This window comes from Chrysemys picta, chromosome 11 (assembly GCF_011386835.1).
Source record: "Chrysemys picta bellii isolate R12L10 chromosome 11, ASM1138683v2, whole genome shotgun sequence".
NCBI lineage: Eukaryota > Metazoa > Chordata > Testudines > Emydidae > Chrysemys > Chrysemys picta.
Genome location: NC_088801.1, coordinates 2,636,367 through 2,662,764, shown reverse-complemented (window position 1 = coordinate 2,662,764; position 26,398 = coordinate 2,636,367). Strand labels below are relative to the sequence as shown.

The 26,398-nt window shown below is 55.5% G+C and overlaps 1 protein-coding gene across 3 annotated transcripts in view; it reads left to right on the top strand.

The window, feature by feature from the left end:
• The first annotated feature begins 338 nt into the window (after positions 1 to 338).
• Positions 339 to 26,398, top strand: part of TTLL4 (tubulin tyrosine ligase like 4) — a 41,821-nt gene continuing 15,761 nt past the window's right edge. For all 3 annotated transcript variants that reach the window (XM_042843006.2, XM_042843005.2, XM_008167746.4), the window contains exons 1-9: positions 339 to 494; positions 14,433 to 15,864; positions 17,323 to 17,435; positions 19,340 to 19,403; positions 20,380 to 20,504; positions 21,829 to 21,939; positions 23,145 to 23,221; positions 24,139 to 24,333; positions 24,418 to 24,500. In XM_042843006.2, coding sequence (XP_042698940.1) covers positions 14,519 to 15,864; positions 17,323 to 17,435; positions 19,340 to 19,403; positions 20,380 to 20,504; positions 21,829 to 21,939; positions 23,145 to 23,221; positions 24,139 to 24,333; positions 24,418 to 24,500 — 2,114 coding nt within the window. In that variant the 5' untranslated portion in view covers positions 339 to 494; positions 14,433 to 14,518. The remainder of the gene's footprint in view (positions 495 to 14,432; positions 15,865 to 17,322; positions 17,436 to 19,339; positions 19,404 to 20,379; positions 20,505 to 21,828; positions 21,940 to 23,144; positions 23,222 to 24,138; positions 24,334 to 24,417; positions 24,501 to 26,398) is intronic.

The following is a 26,398-nucleotide window of genomic DNA, read 5'->3' as shown; positions in this document are numbered from 1 at the left end:
AGCCCGGCCCTGGGGCTGCTGTGCGGGCGAGGGGCTGTGTGGATGCACATCCCGGAGGAGAACCCGGGGGGGCAGTGCTGGCGCCGGGGCGACTGGCTGGCTTCACGCCCGGGTCCAAACCCCGGCTGGGGGCCTAGAGCGAACCCTGGCGTGGCAGGCCATGGCCGGCGAGGTGGAGCCATCGCCCATCAGCCCTGCTGGCCACGGAGCCCAGCTCCAGCAGGGGCCCTGCTGGGAGCCCTGCCCTGGGCTCTGTGCCACGCGGGGCATGCTGGGAGCCCTGCTCTTTGCTAGCGCGGGGCATGCTGGGGGCCGTAGTTCCATGCGGCGCGGGGCATGCCGGGAGCTGTAGTCGCGGGGACGGCGCACGTGGTGTTCCGGCCCCGCCCCGGATCTCTATGGTAACGGCGGGCGGTTCGGCGCCCGGCGCGCGGGGAGCCTGGGGCCGCAGGAAGAAGCCGGGTGGGGCCCAGGCCGCCCGCCCCGCCGAGCTGGTGAGTCCGAGGGTCCCCCGAGCCCCCCGGCCAAACCCCCCCTCCCCCACGGGCCAGCGGCCCCCCCCAGCTCCCGCCCCTCCCCGGCCAAGCCCCCCCCCACACACGTGTCCGACTCCCCCCTCCCCCCACGGGCCAGCGCCCCCCCCCAGCTCCCGCCCCTCCCCGGCCAAGCCCCCCCCCCCCACACGTGTCCGACTCCCCCCTCCCCCCACGGGCCAGGGGGCCCCCCGTCTCTCCAGCTCCCCCCCCCGGCCAAGCCCCCCCCCCCCCACGTGTCAGACATCCCCCTCCCCCCACGGGCCAGGGCCCCTCCCCAGCTCCCGCCCCCCCGGCCAAGCCCCCCTCCCCCACGTGTCGGGTTCCCCTCCCCCACGAGCCAGCGCCCCTCCCCAACTCCCCCCCCCCCCCGGCCAAGCTCCCCCCTCCCCCCACGTGTCCGACTCCCCCCACGGGCCAGGACCCCCCCCCCCCCGTCTCCCCAGCTCCCGCCCCTCCCCGGCCAAGCCCCCCCCACCCCCACACGTGTCCGACTCCCCCCTCCCCCCACGGGCCAGGGCCCCCCCTTCTCCCCAGCTACCGGCCCCCCCGGCCAAGCCCCCCCTCCCCCACGGGCCAGGGGCCCCCCCGGCTCCCGCCCCTCCCCGGCCAAGCCCCCCCCCACACGTGTCCGACTCCCCCCTCCCCCACGGGCCAGGGCCCCCCCCGGCTCCCCAGCTCCCGGCCAAGCTCCCCCCTCCCACCACGTGTCCGACTCCCCCCTCCCCCCACGGGCCAGCGCCCCTCCCCAGCTCCCCCCCCCCGGCCAAGCTCCCCCCTCCCACCACGTGTCCGACTCCCCCCACGGGCCAAGCCCCCCCCCCGTCTCCCCAGCTCCCGGCCCCCCCCGACCAAGCCCCCCTCACCCACGTGTCGGGCTCCCCCCTCCCCCCGGCCAAGCTCCCCCCTCCTCCCACACGTGGCCGACTCCCCCCTCGGGCCAGGGCCCCCTCGTCTCCCCAGGTCCCGCCCCCCCCCGCCAAGCCCCTCCTCACCCCCCACGTGTCTGGCTCCCCTCTCCCCCCACGGACCAGCCCCCCCGTCTCCCCAACTGCCGCCTCCCCCGCCAAGCCCCCCCCCGCGTGTCCAACTCCCCCCTCCCCCCACGGACCAGCCCCCCGTCTCCCCAGCTTCCCGCCCCCCCGGCCAAGCCCTCCCCAGCCCCCCATGTGTCTGGCTCCCCCCCACGTGTCTGGCCCCGCCCAGTCTCCCCCTTGGGTGGGGAACTGCTGAGGAAATGCCCCCCCCCCCCCGTCCCCTCTACCAAAGCCTGGGGTTTCAGTAGCTCCGAGTCTGCCTTCCTCCTGCTTACAGATCGGGGTTCGGGTAACGGGCCTCTGCAGCGTAGGAATGCCGAGCCTGGTTCTGTGTGACGAGCCGCGTGTTCACCTCCCAGCCTTAGTCAGCTTTTGTGGCCAAACCGGCGGGGGGTACACATGGTGTTCCTCCCGCCGATGGAACTCCCCTGCTAGGCCGACAGCGTCAAACCCCCTCCACCAGACGCTTAGGGGGACACTGTCTTACTTACCTTGGCTGTTGGCTGTCTCATCAATTTCACGGCTCTGTTGGAGGACCCATGACATTGACAAGGAAGCTGATTCCCGGCTCCAGAGCCTGGCTGCTGCCCGGTCTCCGCTCCAAGCTGGGCTGCCACCCACGCTCCTGGCTTCGGCTGCCTCCCGGGGTCCCGGCTCCCCGCTGGAAGCACAGCAGCCGACCAGACTACTGGTGTGGATCTCCCTGCCGGAGGTGAGAAGCCCTGGCTCTCAGCCCCCCACACTGCCCCTTTTCGGTCAGTGGAAGCGCTCCTAGTGAGGACTGCGCACCAAGGGCAGTGTGGACATCAGCCACGGCAGGAATTAATGGCATGGCTGTAAGTTGACCTAACATAGGCTGACTTCTCTTTGAAGTGTAGACGTAGCCTTAGTCTGCACGTCAGAGTTGTGTCGGCATATCCACGTCGGTCAGGGTGTGAGAAAACCATGTCCCTGCCTGACGAGGCTGTGCCGATAAAACCCGCAGTGTGGATGCAGAAGAGGGCTTCTGGCCCCAGTTAAGTCGTTCCGGGAGGTGGAAAAACCCCTGGTGGTGGGGCAGACCGTGTGCGCGCTAGGGGGCTATGCTAACATAGGCCCTGTAATGCAGCCATCCCCCTCACACCTACGTTTCCAGCCCACGAGTGATACGGAGGGGGGATGAAATGAACAGGGAACGTCCCAGCTGAATAGCTGGGAAGATATCGGACATGAAGCTGAATCAGGCTTTGGCAGAGCCGCCCCGAGGGAAGTCGTGGGAGTTCTCCTGCTTGGGGGGTCTCAGCTAGAATGGACAGAACCTGGGAGTTGGTCTGTGGCCTGTGTTTTGCAGGGCAGACTGGCTCACCGCAGTGTTCCCTTCTGGCCTCAAAATGGATAAATCTAGAAATGTACAGCAGGGTGCGTGCCAGCAAAGGCCACCCGGGTGATTGACTGGGTCCTCTGATAGCCCCTCACCCACGCTAAGATCTTACGCAGCACCAGTCACTGTGGTCACTGACACCCAGGGTTTAGTGAGCGTGAAGGCAGCATTTGGGGCCTCCTCTTTTCTCGGTCTCCTGAGGTGGAGGAGCCCTGCCGAGCAGCCTTCTTGTGACCCCTTGGTTGCTGCTCTGCTGTCAGATAAAGGAATTGGTGGCTCAGCCGGGGGAGCTGTACCCAAAAGGGACACTGAAAATAGCCTAGAAATCTGTGCTGAACTCTGTCTCCAGCCTGGCTGGGAGTCCGAGTAGCCAGAGGTGGGGAAGCCCTGTTAGATCATCCAGCATGGGAGAGTTTGTTCCTTGTTGTCCCGTCACTAGTGTTGTAGCCGATCGAGTTTCAAATGTTACACGAGCTGATTGGGAGATTGGTCCCACACGCTACAGAACCACCTCAGCATCTTCGCTTTCCCTTTAATCTGACTAGGCCCAGTTACACCCCATGTACCAGACTGAATTATTTGTATTGCGTGGCCCCTCTGATGCTGATCAGGGCCCTAGGCTGCTAGTGGCGGACAGTCCCTGCCCAGGGAGTTTACAATCTGAGTTGGACAAGGTGCAACAGGTAGGGAAGGTAACTGTCAGAAGGAGCCTGGTTATGCCTGAGAAGCAGCCATCTGTTTGTCCCCTTCCTCGCCATTGTCAGATGCCAGTTCTGTTAAATAATTCCTCCCCTCCTTCGTGTTTGTACCCTGCAGGTATCAGCAAGACTCTTCTGTCTCCCAGTTGTTGCTTAGCCGAGATAAATAGATTTTGTTCCTCACAAGTCGGTCCCCGCAGCCGCCTAATTATTCTTGTGGCTCTTCCCTGAACGCCTTCCAGTTTGGCAACGTCTTTGGTGAAATGCGGCGCCTAGAACTAGATGCCACGCTTGTAGAGTAGCTGCTCCAGGGCCTTGTGGGAGAGGGCGGGGCTGTTTGCCTCCCTCTGTGATGTGATCGCTCTGTGTGTGATGCCCCAGCGCGTTTTCTGCCCATGTGTCTAATCTCAAAGGTATCCCAGCCGAGGTCAGGGTAAAGCAGACAGAGGGGGCTGCTGTTAAGTGTTGTGATAAGCACTACAGTGTCGTGCTTTTCCCCACCTTGGGCTGTATGGACAGGCTCACGGTCATTGCTGCTTTGCTCCTGATTGCCAGCACACAGCGTGGGGAGTGTGGGTTCGAGAGCGTTTTCCAGCTGCTTTCCAGGGTGGTGACGGCGGCTTCTCAGTGCAGTACAGCATTGAGCTGGTCGTAACGGGCATGTCGTGGGGGCACCCCCAGACTTCAGGTTCTGTTCCTTTGTCTGCTGCTAAGCCTTTCCTTTGCCTGGCATTGGCCTTCGTCTTTGCTGTACCCCCGGTTCTCCATCGCCTTGTTCCTGTGCCAGTTCCCCTCCTCCGGAGATGTGGGATCTCCTTCCTGGCCCAGGCAGCAGCACCAGGGAGAGCTGGAGCCAGGCGTGTGGAGGTGGCTGGGAAAGAGGCATTTCCCAGATGTGCTGGGGCTGTTAAATGGGAGGTGGGCTTCCAGGCACTGTAATCCTTGGGCAGCAGAGGTCAAAAATATGACTAGCGCAGTCACTGCTACAGGGACAGTTGCATTAGGGGTTTGGTGCTGGAGGACTGCTTGTAAGCTCTGGGAGAGTGTTTGGGTGCAGGAGGGAGTGTGGGCTGCTGGCTCTGGGAGGGGAGTCAGGGTGGGGGTTGGGGTATGGCTGCCTGCCAGGCGGCACTTACTGCGGGCAGGTCCTGGTCAGCGACACAGAGAAGCTAAGGCGGGTTCCCTGCCTGCCCCGGCCCCACGCCGCTCCCAGAAGGGGCGAATGAGCCTCTGCAGAGGGGTGCGGGGGTGCACATGGGAGGGGTGCAGGGCGCACATGGCTCTGTGCGCTGCCCCTCTCTGCAGGCACCGCCCCCAAAGCTCCCACTGGCCACAGTTCCCCATTCCTGGCAGGAGCAGTGTGTGGAGAACTCTTTCCCCAACCCCAGAGCCACAGGGCCACGCTGGCCACTTCTGGGAGCGGTGTGGGGCTGCGGCAGGCAGGGAGCCGGTCTTAGGGGCTGCACTGCTGGAGATTGCGAGACGGGTTGGTGACCACTGTCCTAAGCCCTTGTTTATGGACCGTCAGCCACCTCTCCTCCGTGGACACGCTCAGCAGTTGTAGCCCCACCACCGAAGTTGGCCCCCGCCCCAATTGGAATGAAGTTTCTCTACAAGATTTTGTTGCACTCTCAGGTGTACTGAAATCTTGGCAAGTCACATCCACCGCTCTGTGCACTAATTGTGCCGACCAACCCAAGAGCAAACGATGTTTATCAAGAGCTCTCCTGCAATCCACAGCTCTGCCTATCGCTCGGGCTGCCATCACCCCTAAAATGTTCAGTGGCTTCTTTTGTCAAAACTGTGTGGGGTCATTCAACCAGAAATAGGTGTTCACTTCCCCTTTTTCTTATTTAACTTAAATGTGTGTTTGAACGTCCTCTGTAGTCTACTTAGCTGGACAGTAATGGTGATCTGCAAGGAGGGGGAAACGGAGTCATGTCCCCTTCTCTACTCGTCCGGATGCAGCAAAAGATTGTTAAAAAAGTTTGATTTTTATCTTAGAAATATCAGGAAAGTCAAGTCTTGTCTTCTCTTGCTTTTAGTGGAAGGGTTCCTGGGTGAGTCCGAACCAGAAATGTGTCTGAGAAGCTCTCTCAACCCTTGACTGAAGGGTTTGGGCTGCTAAATCTTAAAGCAAAAGGGCTTTTCTTTCTCCCCCAGTGGCTGAAATAAGTGTGAACAAAACCAGAAGAGTTCACAACAGTGGGAATGACAACCCCTGCCCTCAATTAATCAGGTTTCGCTTAAGTCAAGACCTATGTTAAATAAACACAGTGGACGTGGGTCTGGGTGGCGGTGGTGTGGGGGGGACGAGCAAGCTGTCTTTATACAGCTTAAAGAAGCACAAAGGCAAATTCCAAGTCTTTTTTCCCCCGAGCTGATCACCTCTGACATCCTGCTAAGCTTATGCTCTAATAAATTTGTTAGTCTCTAAGGTGCCACAAGTACTCCTGCTGTGGGTGTCAGATCAAGCCTGTTTATGGAGCAGGCAAATAGCTTCCCCAGCCTTGTGTTTGACATGTGGAGTGGAGATGTGGCTTGGTTCTGGGGATTCTCATGACCTGTGTTACTGCACAGCTGAGGATACAGCCTGTACTCCCGCTAGGCCCGCCGGGTTTTTGTGGGGGGTGCATGCTTGAATCAGCAAAGAGATGCATTAGATGTGACCTCTGGTTAAGCAAAACTTGAACATCCTTCGTTGTTGCTGGTGTTGGTCTCTGCCCTGAGGTTTGTAGAAGGGGTCTCTGCTGCCCAGCGCATGGGGTGGGATAGAAACTGCACAGAGACCCAAACCCTAATGTTGCAGCTGCCGGAGCCGAGAGGAGCGGACGGAGGGGCATGGACTGCCCTGTGCTGCTGGGTCTGTAGTCAGTACAGCAGCTGGACGGCGTGCCCTATGGCCTTGCTCTCTCGCTGTCCCGTGCGGGCGGTGCTAGAGGCTGACTTGCTGAGTCACGTTTCTGCTCTGCACTTCCTTGATGTGTGTCCTTTGGAGAAAACTGCTGCGGTGGGATTTCAGGCTGAGCATGACAGTGTCTAACCCGTGCCTGAGGCCATGCTGGGGAGCTCCCAGTAACAGGACTCGGCAGGTCTGCAGCCATTTCCAGCCGAAGACCTTGGTGTCCTTGAAGCCCCCAGTATGCCCGGACTAATGCATTGTGCGGGTGCGGGAGGTGAACTGACCTGCCTGAGGCTGCAGGGCCAGGCTGTGGTAGAGGTGTGCCTAGAATCCAGATCTCCTGAGTCTGTGTGGTGCCCCCCCCCCCCCCCACCGTATCCCATTGTGAACAGGAAAACAAGCCTGAGCATGGTTGGGCTTGTCCGCCGGGTATCTCGTTTAGGGTCCAGCTGTCTAATTAACGGATTGCTTTGGGAGCTCATGCACCTCCCCCAGAGTCTTCATTCAGCACTAAGCAGGCCGCGAAGCCAGATGGGTGGACTGCAGTGACTGGTTCCAGCATGGGCAGTGTCTGCTGCTGGTTGGCCTGTTCCCTTTGTAGTAACGTTATTAACAGCCTTGCTCTCTCAGCTCCCTTGGATTAGTCTGGGGGCGCGACTTGCTTAAAATGACCCCCTCAAGTCAATTCAGCCCCACGTCGATATTGTTAAAATCCAGCTCTGCAAAGTGCTTGGAGATCTCCGGAGGGGAAGCGCTGCGTGAGTGCTAAGTACTATTGAAGCTCGGACCGTCACCAGTTATTCTGGGATCCTTTTCAAATCCAGCAGGAAGTCTCATGCAAACGCCCTTTGCAGGATTTGCATCCCAGGTGTTGCAGGCGATTTGGGTGTCCCCACGTTTGGATAAACTGGTGCTCCCGTGTGCAGTCCAGAACCCTGTCCCGGGTACCTCGCTCGGAGGAATAGCCGTGAGCTATACAGGCACAGTGCCCTGCTGTGGGTGGGAAAGGGGGCAGTGCGCCCGAGGGAGCAGTTCGTAAAACACTGCCCTGGCAGCACATGGAAAGTACCTCTGTCTTTCCATGTCTTACGGCTGTAGAGGCAGAGGTGGGGAGAATCGCTGGAGACAGCTCGCTGTCCCCGTGCACGCACTGCATGGTGCTTATAAAGCAATGGCAAAACTCCTGCTGAATTCACTAGGTCTTGGATCTACATTAAAGGTGCTATGTAAATCCAGTAACTATACCAAAGAGCAGTTCTACTCGGTAGCTCTCTAAAGATGGTCTTCAGGGGCCCCGTATGTGTCTCACCATGAATCCAGATCCAACTTCCTTCATTTACGAGTGTTTCTTTCTGACTCTTAGCCCTGCCGGCTTACTGGGAGCTGAGAGGCAAGCTGGTCTGTTCAACAATAAAGATTCCAACCCTACTTAATCGTTCCGCAGCTGCTTTGTGAGGCAGAGTGGAGCCCAGCTCCCTCGCCTGGCGTTGGTGGCTTGGCAGGGCTGCTGGCCGTGACAGCCCGCGGAACAGAGCGATGGAAGATGAGACTGCCCTAGAGATTTTAGAGGGCGTGGTGGTAGCAATACCTGGCTCTGTTTCAGATGCGGAGTAAGTGCTAACCCCCAGCTCGGTTAACAAGGGCACAGCAATAGAAACAGTGCCGGGCAGGGCCGGCACCAGCGCAGGAAGCAGGCGCTTGAGGCGGCCAATGGAAAGGGGCGGCACGTCCGGGTTTTCCGCAGCAATTCGGCGGCGGGTCCCTCGGTCCCTCTCGGAGGGGAGGACCGGCCACCAAAGAATGAAGCGGCGCGGTAGAGCTGCCACCAAAGTGCCGCCAATCGCAGCTTTTTTTTTTTTCTTTGACGCTTGGGGCAGCAAAACAGCTGGAGCCGGCCCTGGTGCTGGGGGAGAAATCTGCAGAGCAGGGCTAGCCTGTTCCTGGCAGCTGGTACTTCTCCTGCAGGAAGAGCCTAGGACATGGATTGTTGATAGTCTGGGTTTGTTTGCTTTCGAACCCATGGCTTGACTTGGTTGGCAGACTCCGCTTTTGTGATGCTGCTCCCCAGGTCTTACCTCCCCGGTGTGGGTTAGCACGACCTGTGTTATGCCATGCACCGGGGGCGCTGTCAGGTGAGGCTTGCTCTCTCCCCTGGGAGGCGATGGCATTTCCCGTTGCACTCTGGGGCATTGACTGAGGAGAGCAGTAAAATCCTAGATGTTAGAGATGGAAAATTTTCAGCTCAGCCAGCCCGTTCCCTGGGGCCAGGCAGGGGTTGTTCCCAGTGGCAATGCAAACCTTTGTCCCGTCTAACTTGCTTTGCGACATCTTTAGTGAGTGCGTGGAGATTAGCTGGCTCGAGAACAGTGTAGCTTTGAATGAGGAAGCAAGTGCCTAAAATCTCCAGCTACTGAAGAATTCTCCTCTGAGAGTTGGTCCCTGTCTGTCCTGTGCTTTGCCAGTGGCCCCATGAATTGTTTGTTTCCTGTTCTCGGAGTTATCTCACTCTGTTATCTCTGCATGGTTCACTTTTCCTTCCTCCCCATCTTTGACCATGCGCGGTCTCTGTGAGTTGTCTACACGGGGAAGCTAACCGCTCGAACTCTAGTGGTATAATTTATACTGCTAACTAGGCCGTATAACTGCTTGTGGGGAGTATTAGAGAGACAAGGTGGGGGAGGGAATATCTTTTATTGGACCGACTTTTATTGGTGAGAGAGAGACGGAAGAGTGCTTTCATCAGCCTAGCGACTGCCTCTCGGGTAGGTGGATTACCGACCCCTACGGGGGAATACCTCTCATCAGGGTAGTGTCTACACTGAAGTGCTGCAGCTGTGCCGCTGGAGAGGTTTAAGTGTAGACATACTCTGAGTCAGCCATATCCTGGGTGGTGGGTTTCTTTCCCCCCTCCTTTTTACACAGTTTCTTCTCAGATTAACCTGATTTGTCCCCTGGAATAGCTTCAGAACTCAAGTGCCTTTGCAGTCTGCGTGTGCCTGGGGAATGAGAGCTGGAAGCAAATCTTAAGTAATCTGTTTACCAGGAGTAACTCAATCCCAGCAGTTCATGGTGTCTTGGCTTCAGTCTCTTTGTCTTGTGCTAATCGATGTGAATGTCGCAACAGGGAGGAACGTGTTGTTGGGTGCAGACTAGGTAACACAATACCAGGCAACAGGCTTGATTCTCTCTGCCGAGAGCAAATCTCCACCATTCTACTAGTTTGCATTGTTGACGGATCAGTATAGAACTGTAAGGACCTCCAGGCGGGCGGGTCTGCACTATCCGCTGTGCTGTTTCCTGGTGCACCGGTGAGCCCTGTGGATGGTGAGGTTTGTGTGGGAGCGTTTGTTGTGATGCTGCGAACCCTAGCGAGCGGGATGGGCGGACAGGCAGTCCATAGGCCCATGTACCTTGTTCATCTGTGGGGACCTGCAGCGATTTCACACGCTCTCCCTTGTAGCTCTTCGCAGCCGTGCTCGTGGAGAACAATGCACTGAAGTCCTGCTCTGAGTAGCTTCCTTTCCTCGCCGGCGCCCAGAGCTGGGCAGAGCCGCCCAGAGAGATCTGAAAGGGGAGAGTCCAGAGGTGTCGTGCTTCGAACCGCTCGGTTAGTGGGAACTAAGTCGAGTCCAGATAATGAGCCACAGGTGGATTCCCTGGGTGCTCTCTTCTCCCACGCTGCCGCCTGGAGCGTGCGTCACCGCACAGGCAGACGGCCATGGTCGCTGAGCTTGAGCTGCCAGCCATGGAGCCGGGGCGGCGCGGGGGGCAGCTCAGGCTATGAGTCGAGTATGTCCCCGGGGGGCCGGGTGGGTTTGTGCTCAGGTGACTAGCCCGGCTGCTGCCCTGGCTATGCTGTTACTTTCAGCCTGCTGGCTCGAGCCGAGGTAGCGCCTCCGTGAAGCCCCGTTGAGACGCATGCTCCCAGCTGCTATGTAGACACCCCCTTAGTGAGCAGTGCTGGGGAAGGGTGTCAGCTTGGCGTCCACGGAGACGGACACCATCGTGCACTCCCAGCTAAAGGCAGCAGGGCACAGCCTCTGTCTTGGGCCTGACCCAGAGCGCTCGCTTCTGTTCAGTCCCTGTGGCCTGTACACGTCCGCGGCAGGCTCTGCAGAGAGGAACAGAGACTCCAGGGAGACCACATCTCCCCTAGTTCAGGCGCTGCTCTCCTGAGCTGGACTCAGGCTGGAGGTGCTGGTACTAGGGCTGTGAAATCCATGAACTCCTGGGAAAGTTCAGGTCCGCAGATGATCCCTGCTAGGCGCTCTGCTTGTCCGACCAAGTCCACTCCTCTCTGAGAGCTGTCTCCTCAACTGGACCCAATGGCCTGGAGTTTGCATGTGGCTCCTTTCCCATTGCCAGTCTTCTGAGCTGCCAGAGCCCTTTACAGGACCAGTTCTGTTCCTGCTGCTCCAAAGAGAACTTGTGCTAAACTTAATACACTTTCTGCCCACCACGTTCCCAAGTATTCTAGTGTCCTTGTACGTGAATTCCTGCTAACGGTGTAGTGCAGTTAAAAAGAGCAAGGCTCCCGGGTGGTGAAAGGTAAACGAACGTTTGGGAATTAATTCAACCCGCTAATTCTGTTCTGTCCGGGTTCTTCTTTCGTCCACATCACCGCAGTATCTGGGCACTTTCCAGTCGTGCATTAAACCATGTGACTAACATCTGTCCCACGTGCTCCCCCTCTCCGCAGGTGTGCATAGGGGCGTGTGTTGGTTTGGCAGGGTTTGGGTTTTGCGGGTGTGTCTAATATAGACACTGCTCCGTTTATCTTGGTGGAATCTCCTTTTGGTATGGCTGCCAAGAAAAGTGCCCCCCCCAAAGGAATGGCCAGGTTCCGTATAAGTGGTTACAAGTGGAGGCAGGCCCCCAAAATGGTGAGATTGGCTTAAAAATCATGAAATGTTGCAAGACTGTATATTGGGAGCGAATTTCGTCTTCTGGTTTCTGAGGGCTTGTCTACCCTGAAAACGCTGTAGTGGCACCGCTGCGCTGGTGTAGGGCTTCAGCATAGACACTGCCCACGCCGACGGGAAGGGTTCTCCCGTCGGCATGGGTAATCCACCTCCCCGAGCAGCGAAAAATCCACCCCCCTGAGCTGACCTAAGTCCCCATGTAGACAGCACTAGGTCAACGGCCCATCGACCGTTGGTAAACTGACCTTATTTTCTAATGTAGACCAGGCCTGAGCCTTCAGAGCACACTCAGGTGACGCGGTCAGGCTCTTCTCTGCAACCAGGAGGGTGAGAAACTTGAGAGTTGAGATTGTCACATAATCATGACTCCAGGAGCTGGGTCTTTAAGGGAAGCACCGGGACCTCAAGACCTGCGCGCAGGAGTCAGGAATGCTGTAAACTCAGGGGGGCTAAAAATCAATGATTTTTTTTATTTAAATCGGATTTTTTGTATAGGTTTTTACTCAAAAAGCATTTGATCTAAAGATAGTTTTAATTAAGATACATTATTGCTCAGATATCTCATCATGGAATAGGGATTATAAATTCTAATTCTATAGTATGAGACAATATATTCATGTCATGTTTAAGAAAAGTTTTGTAAATGAGTTCCAATAGTTCATGGATTAAGAACCCAATTTTATGGGGTTCCAGGGGCTTCTGTATAGATTATTTAGGGTAATCTTTCAATCTACCCAATGGGACTCAGTTCTCAGTCTAGAAGATACCATCAGAGATGCTTAGTTTTGTAGTTCTCAAACTGTGGATTTGTGTCTCGAGAGATAACATGCTTGTTAACAGCAAAAATGTTTTTAAATAAATAAGTAATATATAGAGGTGAGAAATAACAGACCTCAACCCTATTGTCCCTCTGCAAATTTGTGTACACAGAGTCAATCCCTTACCTCTCTAAAAGTGCAAAGTTTCAAAAAGTTCAATGAATAGAAGATTGTTGGGGGCGGAATAGATCTGGACAGGGAAAAAAAGTCTGGAGATAAATGTGAGAAGGGAGGGACATATTCTTGTTTTGTTGAATATTATGTTTGCTGTTGAAGAAAAAAATCCAGAATACTTAACGTTTTAGTTAAATAAAACAATGTGAATGTCTGTCTGGTGATGTTCTCCTCTTAATAGAGTATGGCAAGAAAATCCTCCAAATATTAATGATTAACCTGTTGAACTGGAGATATTTCACCTCCCAGTGACTTCATAATATCTGCTTCAATTACCTTTGGAAAATGAAAGAACCAAACAATCATTCATTTTCTGATATAGCTGTAAAACTAATCTGAAAAGTTTTCAAAATAAATCACTGTTTCAAAATGTATAGTGTGTACCTTCTAAAAATGAAACCTACATGTATCTCTGAGTTGTGAAGAATATGTATGAAGGTTATAACAACCATCAAGAATGCACTTTTATGTAGAAAACCATGATTAAATCGAGTCTTCCTGACTAGTGATTTAAATCAAATCCACCCGGTGTAAACCGGACAATGTTCGAAGGGGTTTGGCTGTATTGTCCACCAGTCTTGAGTCAGGCTTTTGTGCGATGTCTCATCTGCTGACTCATTTCGCTGTGGCTGTATTTTTTTGGCAACCGGATCTGTTCTTTTGTAGCCGCTAGTGAAACTGCAAAGCAGCAGTGAAAAGGGGCTTCTCCCCTGGACTTGGCTAAGAAAGTAAAGGCTTTTGTGTGGGCAGAGCGCTTTCAAAGGCCTCGCTGACCTGTTCTTTGCAGCATCCACTTTTGTGCGAGAGACCAGCTTTTCCTTTGACTTTGTGTCCAGGCTAGAGAGAGCTTCCGTCTCTGAGAGTTCAGAACTAAGACCAGAGTGTGTCTGCCTGCTTCCTCCTGCCCTGTATCTTCCCCTCTGTCATGGGAAACACTGGCTCTCATCTGAGCTAGCTTCTGGGGGAGCTCCAACAGCCAGTCCTTGAGCAGGGGTAACACGCTGAATTGGCCTGGCTGCATGCACATGGCTGTGTGCAGACCCAGGGGAGCAGTCAAGCCACAGTCTGTGATCTAGGTGTAGTTTTCACTTCAGCAATAGTGTTTGTTCTAAAATTCCCGTTCTCATCAAAAGGATGGGTGGCAAACTCGCTTTCTATTTTGGGGTAGTAGAGTAAGTTGTACACCGGCTTCTGTGGGTGGGGATGGTATAATCAGTCTGACATCCGCGGTCTCTTTCCTAACGGTGGGGTAGAGTGTGTGTCGCTCATACCATGCTGAGGGTGACCCCTGAATTTTCCAACTAGTTTCCTGAGATTCTCCTACCCCAGTCCCCATCACCTGAATTCGAAGAGCGTGTTAATATTTTGTAACCAGCCTTGCATGCGGGAGCCCTCAGAATAGACAGAGTTTCTCTCTTCCTGGTTGGATTTTTCTGGATCTCTTCTGTAGCCTGTGTCCCAGGGGAGTACCAGGGTGCGGGGAGGGGATGAAGGTGGCGTCAGCTGAGGTTTTAGCTAGCCTGTTTTGGGCATTAGAGGTGAAGATCAAGGCCCCACAGGTGGGTTTAAGCTAGTCTCCTCCTCAGCCCTACACCTGGCTGGGGGCTGAAATGTTGCTGTGGGTGGTCACTCCCTCTTGGGCATTTGCTTTGTAAACTGCAATCAGGAACGTCCCCATCTTCCCGCTGAACGTCAGACGCGGCCTTTCACTCGAGTGTCCCCTGTGCCCCAGGAAACGCAGTTCACTTCTCACTGGGATGCCCGGGCAGGAGGCACCATGGGCTCGCTCTGCAGTGTGGGGAGGGGGCGCAGCCGTTGATAGGCAGGGATGGCTGGAGTGAGCACAGCCCACCTACCCGGCCCCTGTAGTACTGTAGTACTGTCCATTGAGGTGCACAAAGCTCACGCTGGCTGGGCGCTGGGCAGGGTGTGATCGCCAATGGTGCAGGTGCAGCTGAAGGCTTTTGCTTACTGTGTCCTTGCTGCAGGCTGACCGGACCCTGGAGAAGATGATGGCGAGACCCCCTGAGTCCCTGTTCTGAGTCAGCCCTTGCCTGGTGTGCTATGGCTCTACATGGCCTCTGTAGGACCGGAACACTATAGCACAGGCCTCAAAGGGGGAAGCAACTTCCAACTCCCCGGTCCAGCTGCGGCGAGACCCCCCGAGAGCCAGGCCAGGTTCCTCGCTCAGCAGCAGGTGAAGCCCATCTGGAAGCTAGGGAGAAAGCATGTGACTACTTTCCAGGACCACAGGCCAGTCCACTCAGGGATCCCTCCCCAGCGCGGCTGCTTCTTGTACCCAACCTCGTTATGCAGCAGTCACCTGAGTGACCGGTCCCTGCCCCACCCCTTCCCGGACCTCGCTGGGAGCACGTTGCTGTATCGGCGCTCATACTTCAGACACAAGCCCTACCAGCGGCTCGAGTCCATCTGCTTACGGTCCAGTGCTTCGGAGAGCCGACAGCTTCCTTTCCCATCCAGAGGGCTCCGGGCTGACCACGGCATGGCATCCTCGGCGGTGGAACCGTTCCCCCGGCCGAGTGCGGCTGGGGAGCAGCCCGGCTCGGGGGGGAAATGTGCTCCTCTAGGCTCAGGTAAACAAACGTCCACCCAGTACAAACCAGTGCTAAACAATAACTCCTTCCTACGGCCAAACAGTGCTAAAGTGCCTTCGCTGCAATCGCCAGAGAACAAGAAACTGAAGAACGCCCCCAGGTCTCCGGCGATATCTTGGTCCCATTGTGGGGGAACCGGGGACGGCTCCTCCATGAGTCTAGAGAACAGGTCTGGGAAAGGCAACGGCCTCACGCTGGAGCAAGCCACCCCCGGGCCCCGCCTGTCTCCAGTTCAGCCCAGCGCGGCCTTCCGAGCCGAGCGAACCTCTTGGCACTTGGAGGACAGCGAGAGCCGGGTGCAGACTTTAAAAGCCAAGGAGCGAGAGATCCGGCTCACAGAGGCCGTGAGGAAACTGAGCGGGAAGGTTACCTACAATGAATTCGGCCGCAGGATTGAGACCTCCTGCCTCATGAACACGGGCTTCCAGTACAACCTATTCAACAGGAACAGCCGCTGGAAACAGCATCTCCTCGCCCAGCTGAGCCCAAAAGAAACGGCCGCCCCCTTGAACTTGGAGCTGGGTAACCAGTGCCTGAGCGGTAACCTGAGCCTGGCTGGCCCCAACAGTGCCACCGTCTGCACTAAACGAATCAGTGTTCGCCTCTTAGCCTCCAATTCTGACTCTTCGGACCCCAGTGCGCCCTGTCGGACGGTGAACTTCCTGGCCCTGAGCAGTGGAGACCAGGTGGGGAAAACCGAGCCAGCCCACCATGCCGACATCTCCGCGGTAGCAGCTCAGATGTCCACCATCCAGCTGAGCAAAGATGCGAAGTGGGAGCAGGCCGCCCCCCTGAGAGACCCAGAGTGAGTACCATGGTAAAAGTCCTCCGTGATCTCTCCTTTGTGGGGCTAGGGGGTCAACTGGGCTGCCACAGCCTTGGTGCCCCTCTGCATGTCTCAGCAGGCATAGCCCGTGTTTCTCTGTGTTCTGAGAGCCGGTCCAGATTCCCACTCGGGGGGGTGGATGCTTATGGGAAGCTGATTGCTTGAGACTGCAGCAGATTACCTAGGAGCGCTGTTGCCACTTGCCACGATACATTACAGCTGTCGAACTGAGGGAAGCCGTGTGCCCCAGACGGGGAATCAACCAGCATGCCTGGCTTCTGTCCCTGGTTCTGCCCTTGAGCGAGTGACCTTGAGCGAGTCTCTTCGCCGCCCATCCGTGCCTCGGTTTCCCCATCTGTCAATTATATGGCCTCCCCTTTGGGAAGAGCTGTCTGAGTACTAAGTAGGTATCACTGCTGCAGCGTGACATTAGGCAGCTGCCGGCTGGCTCAGCGTTTTTTTCAAGCACTAATGCCCGTGTGCGGGGCAGTTCCCTGACCTGTACCAATAGCCCTGTGGTGCAGCCGGGCTTGCTCAGGTTGGTCTCCTGTGCTAATAACAAACATTTAGACAGAGGCGACTGTTTAATTGGACCTGCTAAAAATGAAAGGGAAGTGCCCTGAGCTCTGGAGAACCTGTCTCTCCGCAGGGACGAGTGGCAGGTGAGCTGTCAGGTATTGGGTAAAGCTTCGTGACTAAATCCGAGATCAAAGGGACCTCGCTCCCTTTGCAGCTTCCCCTGTGATCTGTCTGCAATTATCTCGCTTCCCCTGTGATCTGCCAGGCTCACTCCGCTTCCCGTATGCGGAGGATGTTCAGCCTCTGCGGTCAGGGCCTTTTGCCTGTCTTTGCTGCAATAAGGGGGTTCCTGGAGCTGTTTGCTTAGTTCTCAGGACACTGGGGCTGAAACGTGTCTGAGAACCGAGCGCATGTGTCTCAGCGCCAGCCCGGTTCCGAAGTGGCAGCGCTCAGCCGTCCCTGGAAAAGCACAGCCAGTTTCAGACCCAGCTCTTTCACTCGGGCTGCTCCTGCAGTCGCAAAGGATCCGGGTTTGTGTGTGCAGTGCAGCAGACCAAACCTTCCCTAGGGCCTGAGCTGGCCTTGTGCGAGCGTGGAGGTGACATGGGGGCCGGGAGGGAGGGGGTTGAACTGCAAGTGAGGAATGTGAGGGGGAGAGGAAGATCTCCCAGAGCAAGGTTGTGGTACCCAGCAGCCCTTGAGATTCAGGGGAAGGGGCTCTGTTTCCAAGTGAGAGGATGCCCCCAGGTGTCACGCTCTAGCCGCCCCTGCCTTGATGTAATATACATCAGCCCAGGCACGCGGCGGAGATCCTTCTTGAGGGCTGCTGAGATGCCTCCGTGGTGCTGTGATGGAGACAAGCCGCGCGTGCTGCTGCATGGATGGACTTTACTCTTCGTTGAATTCCTTGTGTTCCAGGGCGGCCGTCAACCTGCCCCTGCTCGACCCTGGGGAGCCCGAAGCTGATGCAGAAGAAGAGCTTCCGGATGGCTTGGAAGACGGCTGCAGTCAGGATGAGGAGGAAGAGGAGGGTTAGTGCGGCTGTCCCGAGTAGAGCTGGGGAGGAGGAGGGTGTCTGACTGGGGATCGGTGAGCGTGTTGCGAATTATACCTATAGGTCACGTGCAGTTCGAGTCTAGGCTGAGGCACAAGAACCAAGTCCACAACTGCAGAGAATTACAGAGATCACAGGTTTATTACACTCGAGTGTGGTGCCCCCCTGCTAGTCAGGAGGGGACCCAGAATGCAGGTTACACAGAGATGATATACTTTTTAGCAAAGCGTGCTGTCCTCGTGCATTGCAAGTCATCGCCAATAACCTTTTCCCTTATCTACACCTATCCCCTCTCGGCATGCTGCCCGTGCTGCCTAATGCTGCCGCTGCTTAGGCATGCGGCTAGCTTGTTTCTCAACTGCTGCCCTTATCTTCTTGTGTCCAGATGCCTCCCCTTCTCCCTCCTAGTACATGGAATGCTGGCTTCCAACTAATAGTGGGCCTGAAACACAAAATGGAGTTCCATAGGCTGTTTTCCCTTAACAAGCGGTGCTCTCCTCGCTTTCCAAACGAGCCGGCTGGGATGTGGAGAGCTGGGTGTGAGCGAGGCCATGGCTCCTCAGGAATGTCTGAGCCGTCTGTTTCACCAGCCTGGGCTCCCTCTCACCCCATGATGCCGTGACAAGCTGCAGGAGTTGTACTCACACAGGCGGGACGCACCAGCTGCAGGTGCATGAAGGCTTCTCAGCTACTCAAGAACTGACAATAGAGTGAGGCTCGAGCCAGATTGCGCCCAGCCTAGGACCCCGGAGCTGTACCGTTGTGCCCTGGTCAAAAGCCTGACCAGCGTCTGAGTTATTACCCAGCCCGTCACGCCTACAAAGGAAGTGGACATGCACCAGCTCTTGTTCCTGAGCTGAGATTTTTCCCCCCCAGCACTTCATTCAAACCACACTGTTTTACCTAAAATATAAAACCGGTTTATTAACTCTAGAAAGAGAGATTATAGGGATTATAAGGGATAGCAAACAGATCAAGGCTGATTACCTAGCAAATAAACAAAAACACAATCTAAGCCTAATATACTAAATAGGATTTGAATTAAGCAGTGTCTCACCCTGTCAGATAGTATAAAAGTCCACCAAGGTTTCATACGTAGACAGGCTTCCTTCTTTCCTGTCTGGGACCAGCACTTCCCCCAGTTCCGTCTTTGTTCCTCCGGTGTTTCCGGGTGTGGTGTGGGGAAAGAGGCCCCCGGTGATGTCATTTCCCCCTTTTATAGCTTATTCCATATGGCGGGAACCCCTTTGTTTAAAGCCAAGCTGCCAGCCCATTTTGTGGAAAAATACAGGTACCAAAATGGAGTTATCAGGTGAGGCTAAGCCTTTCCAGGGCCCCTTGTCTTTGCTGATGAGCCATTAACTTTGGCTAGTCCATTCACAATGTGCTGGCTAGGCTGAATGCAACCCCCCTTGTGGGTGTTACCCAGGAGCAAACACCTAAATACACGCACATAGTCAGCATTCATCACTTCAGATACAAAAATGATACATGCATACAAATAGGATAATCCTGTTCAGCAAACCATAACTTTTCCATTGACACCTTACATGACATCCATTGTACAAGATATAGTCTAATCCTGTCATTGTGCTGTATGTGGGTGCAGAGTGTCACACCGGTATTTCGGATTCTCTGCCCTGGAATTAGAACTGGTTTGTGGCTGGGTGTAGTTCCAGGGCCCTGTGGGGCATTGAACAGGGATCCTTTGAAACTCCTGTGCGTATCCACCTGGCCAGTTTCCTGCGATCGCTTGAGGGCGGCGAGGGAGGCTGTGAAGAGCATTGGTGGCCCTTGGTTTTCAGACTCTTTCCCTCATCTCCAACAACATCCCCAGGAGACCCCGGTCCTTGTCTAATGTAGTCTCTCCTTCTGCTCCAGGCGAGTCGGACAGCTCCTCCGTCACAGGCTTATCGCCCAACGGCTCTGTGGCTCTAATTTCCAGGTGAGTTGCTCCAGCAGAGGGGTTGGTGTCTCAGGCAGACACTTGGCTCCTTGGCAGAGGGGAGCCATTTTGGTTTAGGATACAGAGTACATGTAGTGACCGGCTTTCAAATCAAAGGCAGCTGATTGGAGACTAGGGCTTTCTGTCCCCCGTCTGGACCAGTCTGCAAATACCTTCAACGAGAAACACCCGTTCGCTAGCCGCAGGGTAAAGCCCCTGTCTTCAGTTCGCTCCCATCCCTTCATTACTCCTGGGTGCAGGTTGGGATTTGCCCCAGCTGGACTTAGTTGCGGCCTTCTGACAGCTGCCTGGCCTCTGGCCAAGGAGCTGGGCTTGCGGGGCACCTCACTCAGCGTCTAGTGGACCAGTCTGAATGTCACAAACGGCCCACGTGCCTGGCCCTGCTTGGCCCCTGGGCTCCTGCAGCAGGGAGTGACTACGTCATGGAGCCGGCGCCTTCCTCTAAGCCCTCGGAAATGGCCCCCTGGCAGGGCGAGCGGTGTTTGCTCTGACACCTCCTGTGTGGCTAAACTGGGCCTCGCGCTCCAGGTAACGTGAGCGTCACTTCCCTGCGGTTGGCTGATTGGGAGGGCTGGCTTTGTCCCGTGCTGGCAGCTGGAAAGGGGCAGATCTAGGGACTGCAGGTCACTTTGGGTAGCTTTCTCCTCCAGTCAGGACAATGGAGTTCCATCTGACCCTTCCCTTTCTAGCAGCCCTGGAGCAGAAGCTGATCTACTCAGCCTGTCCCTGACCGGCCTCAGGGCCTTAGATCCCTTCCTGATGCCTGGTGCATCGCAGAGTCTCTGAGCCCAGGGGGGTGAATTGCAGGGAGCTGGTGTTGAGAGCGGCTGCCGGGGAGCTGTACCGGGGTCTGGCTTCCTGGCAGGCTGCCCGTTTCTCTCGACCTGTTGTCAGTGCCTCGTCTCTTGTCTCAAAACAGCCCAGCCTCCTCACTCTCCCTCCCTTGTTTTTCCAGGAATTGTCTTGAGTGTTTGACCCAGCCGCTTGAGGCCCAAGAGCGGATCCTCAAACCAGCTCTCATATGCAGTTTATTCCCCACCGTGCCTCCAACCATCTACTTCAGTACTCGGGACGAGAAAGGTGAGCTGGGTTTGAGTGCCGAGAGCAGAAAGGGGCAGGAGGTGGAAGGAACAGGAAGTCACCCTGTGCTGGAGTGACCGTTGGCAACGGTAATGCAGGCTGGGTGCTCCCTTCTCATCCCGTGGTAAAAGAACAAGTAACCCCCTCTGTGAAATTAAAGGAACGAACTAAAATGGCCACCCCCACCTCCTTTAAGAATTAACCGGTGGAACTCCCTGCCCCATGTTGTTGAGGCAAACAGGCACGCAGGGTTAAAATACCCAAAGGGGTTGGAAATGGCTGTGGTGAGGTTGGAGAGGGGGAGTCCTGGGGGTGGTGCCAGAATACAGCTCTCCCCCTTTGCAGAGTTCATGTCATTCAAGGGAGGCTTGCTCTGAAGATCTGACGTTTCCGGCTTTCAGAGGCGGCTGAGCCGGAATACTGGCCGGTCAGTGCTGAGATAGCCGTCCCTAGAGCGGGTGGCCAGCCCGGGGCTCCGGAGCCACATGCGGCTCCTTGCATAGGGCCCGACTCTGGGGCTGGAGCTACAGACACCAACTTTCCAATGTGCTATGGGGTGCTCACTGCTCAATCCCTGCTCTGCCCCCGCTCCACCCCTTCCCCCAAAGCCCCCGCCCCTTCCCCCGAACATGCTGTCCCCTCCCTACCCCCCAGAGCCTCCTGGGCATGCAAAACAGCTGATCATGGCAGGCGGGAGGCCTGGGGGAGAGGAGGAGAGGCTGGAGGGTGGGGAGCTGATGCGGGGCTGCTGACGTGTTACTGTGGCTCTTTGGCAATGTACATGGGTAAATCTGGCTCCTTCTCAGGCTCAGGTTGGCCACCCCTGTCCTAGAGCGTTAGCCAACGGGAAGAGAGCAGGTGTTAACACACTGGTGGGCGGAGCTCTGGGGTAACTGGCAGCCCATCTCCTGCTTGGAAGGTTCCAAGGACTATAGTGGGCTTATGAACATGGAGAAGCTGTCTGCAGCCTTCCCGGGGCACTTGGCTACGAGGGTCTCCGGCACTAGATAGATTGGTCCGTTTGACGGAAGGGACCGAGCCCTGCTGGGTGGTGCTCTACCCACTCGATTCCCTTCAGTAATCTCCCTCCATTCTGTGCCCTCCTATAATTACTTTACCTGCTTGAGCTTTAAGTGGTCTGAGCTGAGCACAGAGCTCCCCTTTACCTTTCTTCCCCGACTGTCAGTCAGCTGGCCCCGATTCACCCGTCAGGATAAGCTTGTAAAGGCATCTGGGTTCTTTCAGGACAGAAGGGGCTCCAGAAAGGTTAGCTCTTGTGTTTTCCCTCGTCCCTGACGTTTGCAATCACTTCCTTCCCTGCCAGTGGAGAAGCTCCCCTGGGAGCAGAGGAAGCTGCTGCGATGGAAAATGAGCACCGTCACCCCCAACATCGTGAAGCAAACCATCGGCAGGTCCCACTTCAAAGTCAGCAAGAGTAAGTCGGCTGAGTTGGCAGGCCCTGAGGCTGGGGGACCGTGGTGAGCTCCCTCTGCCAGCCTGGAGGGGAAGGCGTCTCATCCTGCTGCCCACAAAGGGGGAAACCGAGGGCAGTTCTGCTCTGGGCCTGTGTTGGCCTTTTCGCTGCTGGAGACTAGAATTCGGTTAGGTGGCTGTAGAAGACACGTCATGGTCTCGGCCTAGTCCCTCAGGCACGTCGCCCGCACTGCGAAGGTCTTTGCAGAGGACGGCTTCGCTAGCTGTTTCTGCTTGACATGCGCAGGGCTGGATAAGCGGTTGCGAGTCAGGGCTGAGGGACATGGGTAGAGCTGTGTGTGGGGAGCAGAGCGGGACTAGCATCAGCGGAGCCGCAGGGCAGCTTGCACAGAGCCTGTCTCTAGCCGCTGCTGTTGTGTTCATGAAAACTTTGAAATGGCTCCCGAAATTTAAAACCCAGCGGTGCTGCTGCATCTCCTAGCTCAGCGGTTCGTTCCCTCTGCGCGCTGGGGAAGGGGGGGAAGCGGTCGTGTCTGGTTATTTGGGTGTAATACATGAACACGGAGCTTCTGCTGGCATGCAAGTCTGAAATGAGGGGGCAGGGAGAAGCTGCCTTCTATCATTCAGCCCGTCTTTTCCCCTAGAGTGTGTCCTGCCAGGCTTTGACCAATCTAGCCGCCGGGCTCCTACTTGTGTCAGGACAGCTGTCCTCAGCCCCATGCATAGGGACTATAAGAAGATGCCAGCAAAGAAGCGCTGTAGTATAGTGGAGAGGGAGCCAAGAAATCCTGTATTCTCCCACTGCCTCCTGTTAGCTTTGGGCAGGATACTAACCTCTCTGCCTCGGTTTCCCCATCGGTAAAAAGGGGTCTGGTTAGGTGTCTGCCTCCCTGGCTTGCTGTGGGGATTAATTCACTAATGTGTGTATGGTGCTTTGAAGAAGAGAGGTGCAGTCTGTGTGCTCAGTGCAGGATGTTCCGCACCAGTGACAGCTTCACAGGGAAACGAGCCACCTAGAAAAGCTGGAGCCTAGCCAACAGGTTGGCTTGGCGGAGCCGGAGGGTTGTCAGTAGCATGCATGTCTGCTTCCTGCTGGGACTGGCTAGGCCCCTCGGGGGTGAGTTGGGGAGGATGATCGCGCATCCTTTAAGCTGAAATCTGGGCTGGTGGTGAACTTGGTCCCCCATTTTGTCTCATCTCCTCCAGAAAACAGTGACTGGTTGGGCTGCTGGGGCCATCACATGAAGTCACCTGGCTTCCGAGCCATCAAGGAGCATCAGAAGGTATGAAAGCGTTGGGGTTTAGTGCATGCGGTGCCATCTGGACGAGCTGCGCGCACTTCCTTGGATCCCCATCGCTACGGGCCGAGGAACTCGGCCAGGATGGTACCCTTACGGTGTGCCATATCGAGACCACTTCCCCCGAACTCCTGCAGTAATATGTGCTGCTCTTCCTGGGAGAGGAGAAGGGAATCCTGACAGACCTAATGCAGCCAGGAGCTCCCTCTGTAACAGCTATGCTCCGAGATCCTTGCCACTGGCGCTAGGCAAAGGGTAGTGGAGGAAGATGCGGGTGGAGTGCATGTTTGAGGGGAGGTACGTGTAGAGCAAGGGGGACCTGTTTTACTATGTACCATGTGCATCTAGTCTGATCCTTGTTGGATGAAATCTCCAAACTCACCTCGGTCTTGTGGCTGAATCTGGGATTTGAACCAGAGGTGCCAGTCTCCTGTGCTGACACCCGCCCCCTTTGACACCAAGCCCCTCTGTTCACGTTGGCTCAGTGCCGTGTTTGCAATGAGGCTTGTGGGGTTCTAGCTTCTATGGGGTGAGCCTGAGTTGGATCCAGATACGACCCTGTGCGGACTGGACAAATACCGAGAGAGAAGGGAAGCTACGAATGTGGATAAATGTCTGGTCAGGCTCTGGGCTGTTGCCATAGCTGCACATCATGCTTCGCACCATAGACAGGCCCATCACCAGGAGAGGCCTGGTCCAAGTAGATACAGTATTTTTAGCCCTTGAAGTGCTAGCCAAAGAGCAGCATGAGATGGTTAGTTCATGCTGGCCTCGCTCGGGGGTTGGGCTTGAAGGAGAGGGAGGGAGGGTACGCCATGCCTAGGGGCAGTGTGGAGGGGGAAGGCTGGGATGTGGCTGCAGAAGGACACCTCTTTACTGCTGTTTGTTTGGTTCTCTCCCAGTTAAACCACTTCCCTGGCTCATTTCAAATCGGGAGGAAGGATCGTCTGTGGCGCAACCTGTCGAAGATGCAGGCTCGTTTTGGCAAGAAGGAGTTTAACTTCTTCCCCCAGTCCTTCATCCTGCCCCAGGACATCAAGCTGCTGAGGAAGGCCTGGGAGGAGAGCGGTAGCCGGCAGAAGTGGATCGTGAAACCAGTAAGAACCAAGTGGGGCCAAGTGACTTACCCTGCTGCCGCTACAGCCAGATAAACTGATGCCCTCTGGTGTGTGTTTTTCCAGCCAGCGTCGGCCAGAGGCATTGGCATCCAGGTCATCCACAAATGGAGCCAGCTGCCCAAGAGGAGGCCGCTGCTGGTGCAGAGGTGAGTTGGGCCTTTCCGAGCATCCTGCACTAAGAACAGGTTGCAAAACAGACACTCCCGGGGGAATTCTGCGCCAAAACATTAGCAGTTCTGCGCACAAGATTTTCAAATTCTGCATATTTTATTTGTCAGAATCACACACTATAATCACACCAGTTTTAGTTATTTTGGTAATTTCAAACCTGTCTGCGCAATACAGATGACAAAAAAGATTCCAGAATGTTTTTTGACAAATAGATTCCTTACTAGGCTTATTAATACAGAACTCTGAGTAATAATTCATTAAAACTGTATTTCCTCCCCCCCCCTCCCCCCGAAGCAATGCAAAGACTTGGGGGAGTCGGAGGTAATGGAGGAGCTGAGGGAGAGACGAGGAGCCCGGGAGTGAACCTGAAGGACTATTGGGGGTGGGTGGGAGGAGTACGGAACAGGTTTTTTTAGGGGGATTTTTAGGGAGTTGGGGAGCCTCCCCCATGCAGACCCTGGCTGACCCCTAGCCTCTCCCCTTCAGTCAGGCACATCTGCCCCTGTCCCCATGTGGCCCTGGCTCAATGCTGGCACCCCACTAGCTCCTGAGTCTGCGGTCCCATCTGGCTCCCCCCCCAGCCCTTCTGAACCCCAGTCTGGGACCCTCTAGCAGCCCCATGTGCCTCACTCCGCCCCACCCCCGATCCTGTGCCTCCTAACCTGGCTCCGCAGGCAGGTGCTGTGAGGAACTCAGCCAGCTGTTGGCTGTTACTGTCGGCCAGCTGCTATCTTCTCATATCTTGCCACACTCCTGCTAATCCAGCCCAGAAGGATGTTCCCTGGTTTGGCAACAGTGTGACTCTGTTGACTCATATTTAGCTCATGGTCCACTATGATCCCCAGATCCCTTTCCACAGTGCTCCTTCCTAGGCAGTCATTGCCTATTCTGTATGTGTGCAACTGATTGCTCCTTCCTACGTGGAGGACTTTGCATTTGTCCGTATTGAATTTCATCCTATTGACTTCAGACCATTTCTCCGGTTTGTCCAGATCATTTTGAATTTTAATCCTGTCCTGCAAAGCACTTGCAACCCCTCCCAGCTTGGTATCATCCGCAAACTTCATAAGTGGACTCTCTGTGCCATTATCTAAATCATTGATGAAGATCTTGAACAGAACTGGCCCCAGAACTGATCCCTGTGGGACCCCACTCGTTATGCCCGTCCAGCCTGACTGTGAACCACTGATAACTACTCTCTGGGAACGGTTTTCCAACCAGTTTTGCACCCACATTATAGTCGCTCCATCTAGGTTGCATTTCCCTAGTTTGTTTATGAGAAGGTCATGCGAGATAATATCAAAAGCTTTACTAAAGTCAAGATAAACCACATCTACTGCTTCCGCCCCCCAGCCACAAAGCTTGTTACCCTGTCAAAGAAAGCAGGTTGGTCTGACACGATTTGTTCTTGACAAATCCAGGCTGACTGTTACTTATCACCTTATTATCTTGATTTGTCCCATTATCTTTCTGGGTACAGAAGTTAAGCTGACTGGTCTGTAATTCCCTGGGTTGTCCTTATTTCTCTTTTGATAGATGGGCACTAGATTTGCCCTTTTCCAGTCTTCTGGAATCTCTCCTGTCTTCCATGACTTCTCAAAGATAATCGCTAATGGCTCAGATATCTCCTCAGTCAGCTCCTTGAGTATTCTAGGATGCATTTCATCACGTTATGGTGATTGGAAGACATCTAACTTTTCTAAGTAATTTTTAACTTGTTCTTTCCCTATTTTAGCCTCTGATCCTACCTCATTTTCGCTGGCATTCACTGGTTAGACGTCCAATCGCCACCAACCTTCTTGGTGAAAACCGAAACAAAGAACTCATTAAGCACCTCTGCCATTTCCACGTTTTTTGTTGTTGTTTTCTCCCC